A 12,092-nucleotide genomic window follows, 5' to 3' on the forward strand; every position below is an offset into this window, starting at 1 on the left:
CACAAGCCACACTCTCAGCCCTTTTTTCCGCTAGCAACAGCTAGAGTCAGTTTTCATAGTTTTGCCCATGGCAGGCTTAGATTGATGATCCCCTGTAGCCTCCTGCATAGCTGGAATGACAAATAGGAAACACCACCACAGTGAGCCTGCTGGTTGATATGGGGTCTTGCTAATGTTTTGCCAGGCTAGCCTTGAATTATGATTTTCCTGATCTCTTCCTCAGAGTAGCTGCGATTACAGGTGTGAGCCACTGTACCAGGTGGCTTTTAAATGCTTATGTGGTATTTCTAACATCTTTCATTTTGGCATTGACATCTGTTGTCTCCTTGGAAATTGCACATGTTTTCCTGATCCCTTGGATGTCAAGAGACTTTTAGCTTGTATCCTTAATATTTTGAAGACGATGTGTGGTTTCAGGCTCCTGCTAAAATCCCCTTGGAATTTTTTTCATGGAGGAGGGAAGGGCCAAGAATGGTTTGAATCCAGAATCAGCCTCACTGGGCTCTGCCCCTTCTTCTGAGGGCTATGATGTCAAATTGTGTTCCATTTTCCTCAGTCCATGCTGGCTGCTGTGTGCCTGTCCTGTATCTACGCCACTTTGGGCTTTGTGTGCAGAGGTTCAGATCTGCCTTTAGTTTTCACCATCCTTGGAATAGGACTTTGGGTCTCGTGTATGTGATTGACATTCAAGGCGAACCTGTCTCGGTGGAGTCATACACCCTTTCCACCTCTCCTCTGCCAGTCTGCATCCCAACCTACACAGAAACCTCTTTTCCTGGTTCCTCATGCCAGAGAGATCAAGAGTTTCGGTCATGTGCTGCCGCTGAACCTGCCTCCAGAGAAAAGCCATGAGAGAAAGCAGCACCGGAGACTCACCCCCTCTCCATGTTTTCTGACCCACAGGAATCTCTTTCTGCAGTGCCTCTCTCTGGGTAGAAAAGTGAGTTTTCTAAGCTGAGGCTTTTCAGTCCACAGATGACATCTACCCTCAGTTCAAAGCCATGGGAGCAAAGAGGGAATAAATACCTGGTTCATTTTTGGCAACCTCAAAAGAATTGCTTTATCTATTGGAAGCAAGGCCTTCAAAGTGGTATGGGTCCATCAGTCAGGGGCCAATCAGGAGTCAGCACCACACAGTAACTGAAACGGGGAAAGTGTGAAATAAATAGTTTGGGGGGGGGTTGGAGTTGTGGGGGATGAGCTCGTGAGAAGTAAAGAGCACACTAAAGAATATAGAAATGTTGATTGTAAGAACCAACTTCAATCTCCAGGGCTATTGTGGAGAGCCCAAAGAACAGCCAGGCCGGGATGGATGCCTCACTAGAAAGTGTGGCTGCTGTTCACAGTGGGGCATGCCAATGGAACTTGGAAATCGTTAACCAAGGTGCACCAAAACTCCATCTGCTTGGGTATTGGAAGTTTTTCATAGTTATTTGGTAGGAGGCACTAGGCTTTGGAACTATCCAAGAGGGTGTGGCAAGTGGAGAAAACTGGCTTCGAGGTACTGCCAGCTGTAGGGTGCTTCCAGCCTCTGGGAGCACTGATTGCTGGATTTGCTGGCAGCTAGTGCTGCTACTGTTGTGTGCTATATGTGTCTGTTGCTATAGAAACCATTTGTGCTGCAGGAACCAGCCACTGGAGAAAGCACATGCGGCCTGCAGGGAAACCATGAGGAAGAAAAGTCCCTTCCTCCCACAATGTCTCTCTAATACCCACCAAAATGCCTGTTGAGCTGAGTGCCAGTAGCTCAAGCCTGTAATCCTAGTTACTCAGGAGGCTGAGATCTGAGGATCAAGGTTTGAAGCTAGTCCAGGCAGGAAAGTTTATGAGACTCTTTCTTTTTGGCGGGGGGGGGGGGGGGGGAGTCCAGTCATGGGGCCTGAACTCTGGGCCTGGACGCTGTCCCTCAGCTCTTCAGCTCAAGGCTAGTGCTCTACCACTTGAGCCACAGCGCCACTTCTGGCTTTTTTCTTTTTGCTTATGTGGTGCTGAGGAATGGAACCCAGGGCCTCATGCATGCAAGGCAAGTGCTCTACCACAGAGCCACCTTCCCAGCCCAAGTTTGTGAGACTCTTATGTCTAGTGAACCACCAACAAGCCAAAAGTGCAGCTGTAGTTTAAGTAGTAGAACACCAGCTTTGAGCAACAACAACAAAAAAAAATCAGAGATAGTTCTCAGGTACTGAGTCCAAACCCCAGAACCAGCAAACATACCTCAAAAAAATGTCCACTGACATAGCTCAGCATTAGGTGAACTCCTGAAAGAGAGAGGAGGCAGAGAGAGAGAGAGAGAGAGAGAGAGAGAGAGAGAGAGAGAGAGAGAGAGAGAGAGAGAGAGAGAGAGAGAGAGAGAGAGAGAGAGAGAGAGGGAAGGAGGGAGGAAGAGAGAGAGAGAATATGTGTGAGGAAGAGAGAGAGAGAATATGTGTAGGGGGATAAGATCCATTTTCACAGAGCAGACAGTGAAAGGTGAATTTGGGGCTGAGGCTATATATGATCACTGATGGCAGAGAGGTCAAAGTCTGACTGAAAAATGCATCAAAGTCACATGGGGGTGTTGCTGCCCCATGGGATGTGTGTGTGTGTATGTGTGTGTGTGTGTGTGTGTGTGTGTGTGTGTGTGTGTGTGTGTGTGTGTGTGTGTAAGCATGGGAAATAAGGTGGAATGTCAGGAGTCCCTCAAAGCAGAGGGCAGGAGTCTAGGGCTGGGTAGGCCCAAGACATGAGTAAAGTCAGCTGCAGGTCCTCATGTTAGCTGGGCCAGGCAGAGTATGTAAAGATACAAAATATGCTTCTGCTCTTTAAAGAAAAGCTCACACCTGTAATCCTAGCTTCTCAGGAAGCTGCGATCCAAGATAGTGATTTGAAGCTAGCAGAAAAGTTCTCAGGATTCTTATCTCTAATTAACCAGCAAAGGACCAGAGATAGGAAATGTGGCTTAAGTTAGAGTGTATCGGCTTTGAGCAAAACAAACCTAAAGGAACCACTGAGGACTCAAAGCAAGGAGCGCCATAAGCAACTTTTTACAGGAGGAAAAAAATCCTCCCTAGCAGTATTATTGATAACCCAGTTGGCAGTGGAGCAAGAACAGGGGCAGAAAAACCAAGAGGTTCCTGTAATGATTCTAAATGATCGGGCAAGGGGAGGTGGGACCCAGGAGCAGTGGGAGGGTTCAGCTGGGGCACCTCAGAGTTGCTAGGCAATGCCTAGAGAGAAGCGGAGAAGCAGGTTGCTTGCTTCAGAGCCTCTGGTCTAAATCTCCTCTACCTTCTGCCACTGTGACCCTTCCTTAACTGAGCCTGCACTCTTTCCCCAGTGTCTTCTCTTCAAGATAATAATTTCTCTCCTGGGCATGATCCTAGAAGGGTCGGTTGGTGGGTGTGGCTCAGAAGGAGAGGCTGGAGAGTCTTTATGAAGTAGCTTAGTAAGTTTATTGAAAACCCAGCAACACAAAGAACAGTACAAACAGGCACCCACCCACCCCCAGCTTTCTGGAGCAGCTTGTAGACACAAATACAGCTGTGGCCACAGCTGGTGGTTATCACATCTCCCCACCCACACCCCACCAAGCCTCTGGGACTCACAAGCCGCAGGGCAACCAACAACCAGCAAAAACAAGTAACTAGGACAGGCCACTGGGAGAAGAACCATCACAAGGAATTCCTAGACTACCAGGACTGTGTGTCTACCTGGGACAAGAAGAGAAGGAAAGAAGGGATCTCTGCCTGGGAAGGGAGGAGGGAGGAGCAAGGGGAGGAGAGGGCTGAGGATGCTTGCTGGGATGTGGGCCCACTGCCTTCTCCAAATGACTCCAAAAGCTATGGGGGACCATGGTGTCCACATTCATGCTTTTTGGGGGCTTTGCATGGCCTATTTTGCCCCCAGGTTGCATTTCTTTTTGCGACTGTACTGAATCTGTATTTCTCTAGGTTGTGGCTGAGGAATAAGAAGGATCCAATGAAACACAATTGGAAGTCAGGAAAAGTTAGGGCTGGGATGAAAAGATCTTTCAAGAGCCCTGGCTTGGCATCCTGGCAGAAAATGTGGCTAGAGACTCCTTAAGCCCAGGCTCCGTGCTCCTCAGCAGACAGAAATGGGATGCTCAGCTGGTTCTTCTTGGCTTCGTGGTCATTCAGGCCTCGGCTCTCAGTATCTGGCCCGGCGAGAGGTGGTGGTAGATGAGAAGCGGACACTGGAGCTATGATTGCCCCGGCCACCACTGCAGCTGCTGAAGCCACCTTCTGTGGGCAGTGGGCAGGGGACACTGGGGATGCAGGCATCACCCACCAGCACCGAGCCCCCTCTGCTGCCTGCACTTAGCAGCTCCCCACTAGCCAGAGTGCTCCGGCCTCCGCCTAGGCTGGAGCCACAGGAAGTAAGGACCCCGCCAGTGGCCCGGATGCTGCTGCTGCTTCCTCCACAGGAGAAGGTGGAGCTGGCGAAGGGCTCAGGGCCGCACACCATGCCACCCCGGGAGCTGCTCACAGCTGTGGAGAAGACACAGCAGAGCAGTTAACTCTAGAAGTCAGTGTCCACTCAGTGGCTCAAAGATCAACCGCATCAGCACACATCCATATATGATCATTTACATATGGTCCAGGTCTGTTGGGTTGTAGGAGGTGGGTAGTAGGCCCTAGAAGGCACAGCTTTTGTGCATTATATAAAGTCACAGAGCAGCCATGGCTGGTGGCTCATGTCTATAATCCTAGCTATTCAGGAAGCTGAGATCTGAGGATCAGAAAAGTCTGTGAGATTCTTAACCACCAAAAATTCAGAAGTAGAGGTGTGACTCAAGTGGTAGAGTGCTAGCTTGAGTGAAAAAGCTAAGGAACAACACCCAGGCCCTACATTTAAGCCTCAGTATCAGCATATGCAGGCACGTGTGTGTGCACATCCATACACACACACACACACACACACACACACACACACACACACACACACACACACACACACACACAGCTTCTCTCTAACATCTTTCCCCTGTGCCAGAATACACAAGAAAATAATTTACATAAGTCCTTTGTTACCTCTCTGTTGCTCCAGTGGAGACTACTCTATAGTCCAGTGGGGAACTTGCACAGACCCAAGATGCAAGACTTCAGTTTAGCTAACCAGTGCTAAGTCCAGGCCCACCTGTCTACCGCACTCCTTGCTCTCAGAAACTGCAAGACCAGGAACTTCTACTCCACCTGGAGAAGTACCCTTTCTGTAGCACAGACCTTCCCATATCTCTAAGTCTCAGAAGACAGGCTACTCAAAGCAAAAAGAACTGACTCTCTTCTACAACATTCTCCCACCTGGGATGCCTTGCAAGCCCTTCTTAGGTGATCCATGCCAAAGCTCAGGGAGGACATGGGAATCCCAGAGCTCAGGGAGGACATGTTTCCAGGCCAGGGGCACCTGTACCCCACTCCCTTGAATGACTTAGACAGTGCAGCCACCTTGAGAGTCTTCTGATCCCAATGTCAAACCTCCTAAGTTTAAAGAAAATTTGAAGGTCAAAGAAATGTGAAAAGGAAAAGACATAAGTGACTTACATATATTTACTGGTCCAACACCTTCACAGATCCTGGTGAGAGAGAGAAAAAGAACTAAATCAGTTCACATGCACTATCCTTCCCTGAAGTCTGAAAGATGGGTGTCTGGCCTGGGTGGACCAGTGGACCATTGGGTCTCATCCTGGCTGTACATACATCTGAGGAGCATTGAAAATGTCATGTTCACTGGGTGTTGGTGTCTCCTTCCTGCAATCTTAGCTACTTAGGAGGTTGAGATCTGAGGGTTGCAGTTCAAAGCCAGCCCTAGACAGAAAATTCTGTGAGACTCTTATCTCCAAATAACCAACAAAATGACAGAAGCAGAGGTAAGGCTCAAGTGGTAGAACACCAGTCTTGAGTTAAAAAGCCAGGTGAGAACATGAGACCCTGAGTTCAAGACCCAGTACCAACACAATAAAAAAGGAGAAAGAAAAGGAAAATACCACATCTCTAGAGCTTCCTCTGACAATGTGGAATTAAAATATTTGAGGTATGTTATTTTTAGTTTTCACAATCTCACGAATCAAGTAAAATTCCTTATGACCTGGTTCCAGCTTGTATACAAACTTGGATTTGAAAGCACCAATCTGGATAGCTTTGAACTATCATCCTCAGATTTCAGTCTCCTGAATAGCTAGGATTATAGGCATGAGCCACGGGGTAGCCGGCTGGAGCCACTTTCTAATCTTCTGTCAAGGGCAACCAACTAATGTTTGCAGGAAATGTACTGTCATCTGTAGAGACTGCTCATATCAGCATTTCTTCACCCAGTTCCCTCCCCTGACTTGGTTCATCATTCTAGATACCTAAATCTGATCTCACCTCCTCCTACTGCCTTGAGAGAGCACTCACCGGATCTCCTCCCCTTCCAGCAGCTGCCGGTAGGTGGCGATCTCGATGTCTAGGCCCAGCTTGGCGTTCATGAGCTCCTGGTACTCCCGCAGCTGTCTTGCCATGTCCTGCTTGGCTTGCTGCAGGGCGCCCTCCAGATTTGCCAGCTTGCACTTGGCATCATTGAGGGCTGCTTCACCCTGCTGCTCTGCCTCAGCTACTGCTGCTTCCAGCTTGGCACACTGCAGGGAGAGTGGGGGGGGCGGTCTTCATGCATTTTGGTAGGGGGGAGGCTCCCATGTGGGGTTAGAAACACTACCCTTCTTGGTGAGGGAGGGGAGGGAAATCGGTGCCATGCCAGAGATGGAGCCTCCTGTGGCTGTTTTCTCAGGGGTAGGAACCCCATAGTTTGCTGCAGGGGAACACTATTCTTAGTTTTCATCCCTTCTAATTCTACCCTTCCTGATCTCTGCTGTCCTGAGACCCATGGAGTATCGTCACCTGCTCTTTCTGTCTCCTCTGTTCTCTGAGTCAGCCCTGAGCCTTTCCTTCAGCATGGAAAATTCTCCCTCCATTCTGTATTTTTTTTTCCTCACAGGAATCCTTCCTGAGCAAATCCTCCATCATCAAACTCAGAGCTCCCCCTAACTAGGGGCCCTGCCTTGCCTCCTCCCTCTGTGGCTCCCTCTCACGTCCTTTGCCCACCTGAGCCTTGGTGTGCTCCAACTCTGCCTTCAGTCTCTGGATCAACCGGGTCAGTTCGTTGATCTCGTCCCGTGTGTGGCGGAGGTTGTCACAGTGCTGGCCGGCCGTCACCCGCATCTCCTCATACTGGGGGAGCCGGGAGGGGAGAAAAGGGGGATTTTGAGGATTCCAAGACCTGTGGTTCAAGACCACAGGCCCTATTGGATTGGGGAACCTCAGCCCTCCCTAGTCTTCCCCCAAGGCTTCTTCTTGCCCACCTTGGTCTGGTACCAGGACTCAGCGTCAGCACGGCTACGCCTGGCCACCTCCTCATACTGGGCCTTGACATCAGCAATGATCCCATCTAGGTTCAAGTCTCGGCTGTTGTCCATCTTCACAATGACTGAGGTCTCTGAGATGTGTGACTGGAGCAGCTGGATTTCCTGTGATGGAGAACCGGTAGGCAGATGGCTAAGAGTGCCATCAGTAGCTGGGACTCTGCCAATGGGTCTCCAGATTGAGAGGCCAGGGGCAGAGTGGTTTATGACAAGGAAAGACCATTCAAACAGCGGGAAAGAAAAAAAGAAAAGTCTGAAACCCTTGGTCATAACCTTGGAGACATCTCTCTAACACTCTACCTGGCATAGGTGAGCATCAAACCATAGAGACCTAGGGGCTTAGTGGGGAGGAATGGGAACTGTGGGAAGCTTTAGCTTCTTATCCACAAAGTGGCTGTGCTATTTACAGTCCACAGAGAGCTGACAATATTTTAGAACATGATAATCTTGGGATTCCTATATCCCAAGTCCCTCATGGAACCAGAGTAGGGGTAAAGTGAAGGCTCTGGTAGGCGTTTTTGGCCTTAAAAACCATGCTCCAGCGAGGTCTACTCCAGATGAAACAGATCACTGACAAAGCAAAAGAGAGCCAGTTAGTCTGGCCAATGAGATCAAACACAATTCTTCTCAGATCCAGAAAGTCAAATTTCCAGTGTTCCTTATCCCGAGGTAGGAAGGCCTAAGGACTAGGCCTTAGTCCTTAAATCTAAGGACTGAGGAAGATTTGAACCATAGATACAAGGCCTGAGTCAGAGAAGCCAGTTTTCCTGACCTTTTCCATATGTAGATACATCCACATAGACAGCATATAGGTTTGAGTGGGAGTAGGACATGTGATGCCAGTGTTTAAAATCACCCCAGCCTGACTAAGCCCTCAGGGAGTGTAGGCTAAGTGCTTATTTCCTTGCCTGCCTAGAGAAGCTGAGTCTTACCTCCAAGTACAGGACCTTCAGGAACTCGATTTCCTGACTGAGAGTATCTGCGTTGGCTTCTAGATTAGATTTATTCACGAAAGCAGTATCCACATCCTGCACGAGAGAGAGCGAGAGCAAGAGCGAGAGAGAGAGAGGGGGGAGGGGAGGGAGAGAGAGAGGGAGAGAGAGAGATATCAGATGCTCATTAGTTGTATGCTGTTACCTTTCCTACCTAGGCAGGATCTGGAGACAGGTAGGAAGCCATTGGGTGGAAATGAAGCCTGGTACAACATGGAAACTCCCCTAGTGGCTGCTGGATATTTTCCTGTCCTTCTTTAAAAGGAAAGAAACTAGATAATTCAAGACAGAAAAGATCATGTTTTTTTGACCTCTGCTCTTGCAGAACCCAATCTTAAATCATCAAAGCTGAATCAGAACTTCAGAGGGGACCTAATGTGATGGTTCTACCATTCTGAGTACTTCTAGGCACCCCAGAGCCAGGAAGTTGTTTTTTTATTGAGGGGGGGGGGTGATGGGGATAAGTAGAGAACTTGTGCATTCCTAGAGGAGATGTTTGTCTGGACCTTTGGTCTCCCTTACCTTCTTCAGGGCCACAAACTCGTTCTCAGCACTGGCTCGGCATCCTACCTCCTCTTCATACCTGGAGTGGTAATGATGAGGAGGGTGAGTCCTCACTTTGAGTTATAGCCAGTCTTCTCCAAGTCCCCAGAGAACCTCTGAGAAGACACTTGGTTTTCTGAGTATGGGTCTCTGTTGCCACCCACATGCTAATCTTTGTCTCAGTCCCATCTTGAAAACCTTCCCTGAGCCTGTGGTCCTCGGGTTCCTCCACATCCCGTTCACTTTCTCAGCTTGGCTTTGGAATCTGAAAACCTGCCCATTGCTATGCTTCTTTGTTAAGAAACAACTTAAGGTCATTGTGTTTGACCCCAACAGGAGTTAGGACCTAACTCAGTGCTGAATGTGGGCATTGTTTTCAGGACCAGAGAAAGGCTCCTGTTTCTGGGGTCAATTCACTCATCAACAGTATTAAGGATACACTGCCCAATTCCAGGCCTTCCTCTTCCTCCCCCTTCACACATTCCTACCACCCACCCTCTCCAGGTTTTCCCAGGCTGGGGTTTATAACCAACATGTGATCCCAGTCCTTCTAGCTTCTCTCGGTTGCCTGGGGCTGCTGCTCTGAGGACAAGCCCATGACTGTCCTTGATGCGTATAGCCCAGATGCCACTCACTTCTTCTTGAAGCCCTCCAAGACATCCTGCATGTGGTTCCTCTCTGCCTGCAGCCGTGCCTGGTCACTGACTAGTGCTTCTAGCTGCCTCCGGAGTGAGGTGATGTAGTTCTCAAAGAGAGGATCCAGGTTGCTCCGGGCACATTTTTGCTCTTGGAGGAAGCTCCACTTGGTCTCTAAGAGCTTGTTCTGTTGCTCCAGGAACCGCACCTAAATAAGTAGGAACAAAGCAATGGCATTTGAAGTGTCACTTCCTCTATTAGTTAATAAGTGCCCACCATGTGTCCCCTCTGTGGACTCTAACTTAGGAGACTCTGAAAGAGCATGTCTGTGACCTCCCTGTAATCATCCAGGCTTTGCTACTGTTAAGATACATGTCAGTACCATTTCCACCCCCTACCCCCAAACAAGGTATAAACCAGGTCATAGGGTAGTTGGGAAGATAGATGCTGCTTGTGCCTTCATATTTCTATATCTGAGGATGAGTGGCAGCCACCTCTAACAGAGCATAAGGAACAGAGGGAAGAACATTTGGGGTGAGCTATGGTGCTAGGAGGTAGGATTCTGGAATCATAATCCAGCCATACCTACCATCTCAGATATTCCATCAGTGGTGATAGGTACAGTGGAAGAGAATCTACAGCTCCTTTGCTCCAACTTTATGTTTGAGAGAACCAAGCTAGCTCACCGGCGTTCCTCACCAGCTATAGACACAGCCCACCTCCCATATGCCTATGGATGTGGCCTGGGGGGATGAACCACCCCTCTGTTCACCTGAACAGTAGCCTGAAGATCAAGAATACAAGTGACTGTGCCCATATTCTCCTATAGCATTCTGAAGATCAGTGACCATCAGAGGCTATTCCCAATTTGGGCCATATCTTAGTAGCCCATGGGACTTAGTTTTTAGGCAGTACTTCAGCTCAAACTCAGGTCTTTGAGCTTTCTGTTAAGCAACACCCCTCAGCCCCATTTGGTTATTTTATTTTTTTAACTAAAGTCTTACTTCCTGAGTAAGTGCATGGCTAAACCATGATCTGCCTACTTTTAGGTTTTCTCTTTCACTGGGATCACAGCTATGTACTGCTATATCTGGCTTCCCTCTGTGAAGATAGAGTCTCATTGACTTTTCTGCTTCAGTTGGACTGGTACTTGGATCCTTCCCAATCTTAGCTCCCATGTAGCTTGGATATGTGCTGCTGTGCCCAGTTGAGAAGGGAATCTGTGAACAATTCTTTTCAGACTATCCTTGGGCCAGGATGCTCTTGTTTTCAGCTTCCTATGGAGCTATGATGACAGCTGTGAGCCACAGCATCTGTCTGAATCCTTTGCTTTTTATATGAAAATTACTCAACTGCATTCTTTACTTTCCTAAGCCTGAACAGACCAGGCCACTAGCCTCAGAAACTCCGAGACTCTCATAAAGGGCATAATGATCTCAAAGGAGAAACATAGGCTTGTGTGGGAGTCATTTCTAAGTGAACAACTCATGGGTTTCAGTTGGCCCAAATGCCTTCAGATTTGTCTGGATGTCCATCTTTCCTCTGGAAGACATGACCAGTGTCTTAATCTATCTTACCATGCAGCATCTCCCCTGGCTTGTTCTTGCTCTGCAGCAGAGCATCTGGGGAACCATCCCTCAGTGCTTCTACTAAAAGCCTGCAGAATTTAGGTCAGAAGCTATGTCCCAAACCTAGATCTACTCTTATTCAAGGGGAAAAGCCCATTTACTTCTCAGCATCCCCAATCCAGAGGTTCAGTTGACATCAGTACCTTGTCAATGAAGGAGGCAAACTTGTTGTTGAGGGTCTTGATTTGCTCCTTCTCATCCTTCTTCACCCTCTGGACATTCGGATCAATCTCCAGGTTGAGAGGTGTCAGCAGACTCTGGTTCACAGTCACAGCTGTGATAGATGGAGCCGCTGGGCCTCCAACTCCTCCAAGTCTGTAGCCAAAGCCAGGGCCACCGAAACCATAGCCAAGGCCACTGCCAGCTCCAAACCCCAGACCCACATTATTGCTGGCTCTAATGCCCAGACCAATACCATGTCCATCACCAAAGCCAAAGGTCATCCCACTGCCAGCTCCAAAACCAGCTCCACAGCGGATGGGACGAGGCCCTACAGCTGCCATTCTAGGTGAGCACGATCCAAAGCTGATAACGCTTCGACTACCAAAGCTGCCAAGGCCCCGGAAGCCAGACCCACTGCTGCAGGAGACAGAGCTCGTCCGGAAGTGGTTCAGGTTCTGGGGGCTCATCGCTGAGTAAGAGCTGAAGTTGCCCACCCGGTGGCCAGAGCGAACTCTGTAGGAGCGACAAGACATGGTAGCTTTTCTGGGTGAGAGCTGAGGAGCAGTTGCACAGTAGAGCAAGCTAGAGCTGGGAGTCCCTTTGAGACTAGTGGATCCTTCTTACCCCTTTTATGTGTGTGTGGACCTGAGGATTAGCCCCATAAAAATGAAAAAAAAATCCATTTGAAGGCATTTATGAGCTTGGGTAGTTAGCAGAAACTCTTCATGCCTATAACCT

At 48.8% G+C, this 12,092-nt stretch overlaps 1 protein-coding gene across 1 annotated transcript; it reads right to left on the reverse strand.

The window, feature by feature from the left end:
• Positions 1-4,146: 4,146 nt before the first annotated feature.
• On the reverse strand, positions 4,147-11,887 carry Krt84 (keratin 84). The gene is made up of 9 exons (XM_070035556.1): positions 11,336-11,887; positions 9,564-9,772; positions 8,908-8,968; positions 8,326-8,421; positions 7,334-7,498; positions 7,077-7,202; positions 6,393-6,613; positions 5,541-5,572; positions 4,147-4,487 (listed from the first exon to the last, which is right to left on the reverse strand). Exons 1-9 carry the CDS (start codon positions 11,885-11,887, stop codon positions 4,147-4,149), a joined length of 1,803 nt encoding a protein of 600 aa, XP_069891657.1.
• Positions 11,888-12,092: the final 205 nt, after the last annotated feature.

Source organism: Dipodomys merriami, unplaced genomic scaffold (assembly GCF_024711535.1).
Source record: "Dipodomys merriami isolate MVZ:Mamm:240054 unplaced genomic scaffold, mDipMer1.0.p SCAF_10, whole genome shotgun sequence".
NCBI classification, from domain to species: Eukaryota; Metazoa; Chordata; class Mammalia; order Rodentia; family Heteromyidae; genus Dipodomys; species Dipodomys merriami.

What these genes read in the sequence shown, in the direction of transcription:
- Krt84 (XM_070035556.1), bottom strand. Translation starts at nt 11,887, where the DNA reads ATGTCTTGTCGCTCCTACAGAGTTCGCTCTGGCCACCGGGTGGGCAAC. An exon ending in TTGCCTCCTTCATTGACAAG is followed by an intron (nt 9,773 to 11,335) that starts GTACTGATGTCA and finishes CTACTTATTTAG; the next exon opens with GTGCGGTTCCTGGAGCAACA. An exon ending in AGTTTGTGGCCCTGAAGAAG is followed by an intron (nt 8,422 to 8,907) that starts GTAAGGGAGACC and finishes TCTCTCGTGCAG; the next exon opens with GATGTGGATACTGCTTTCGT.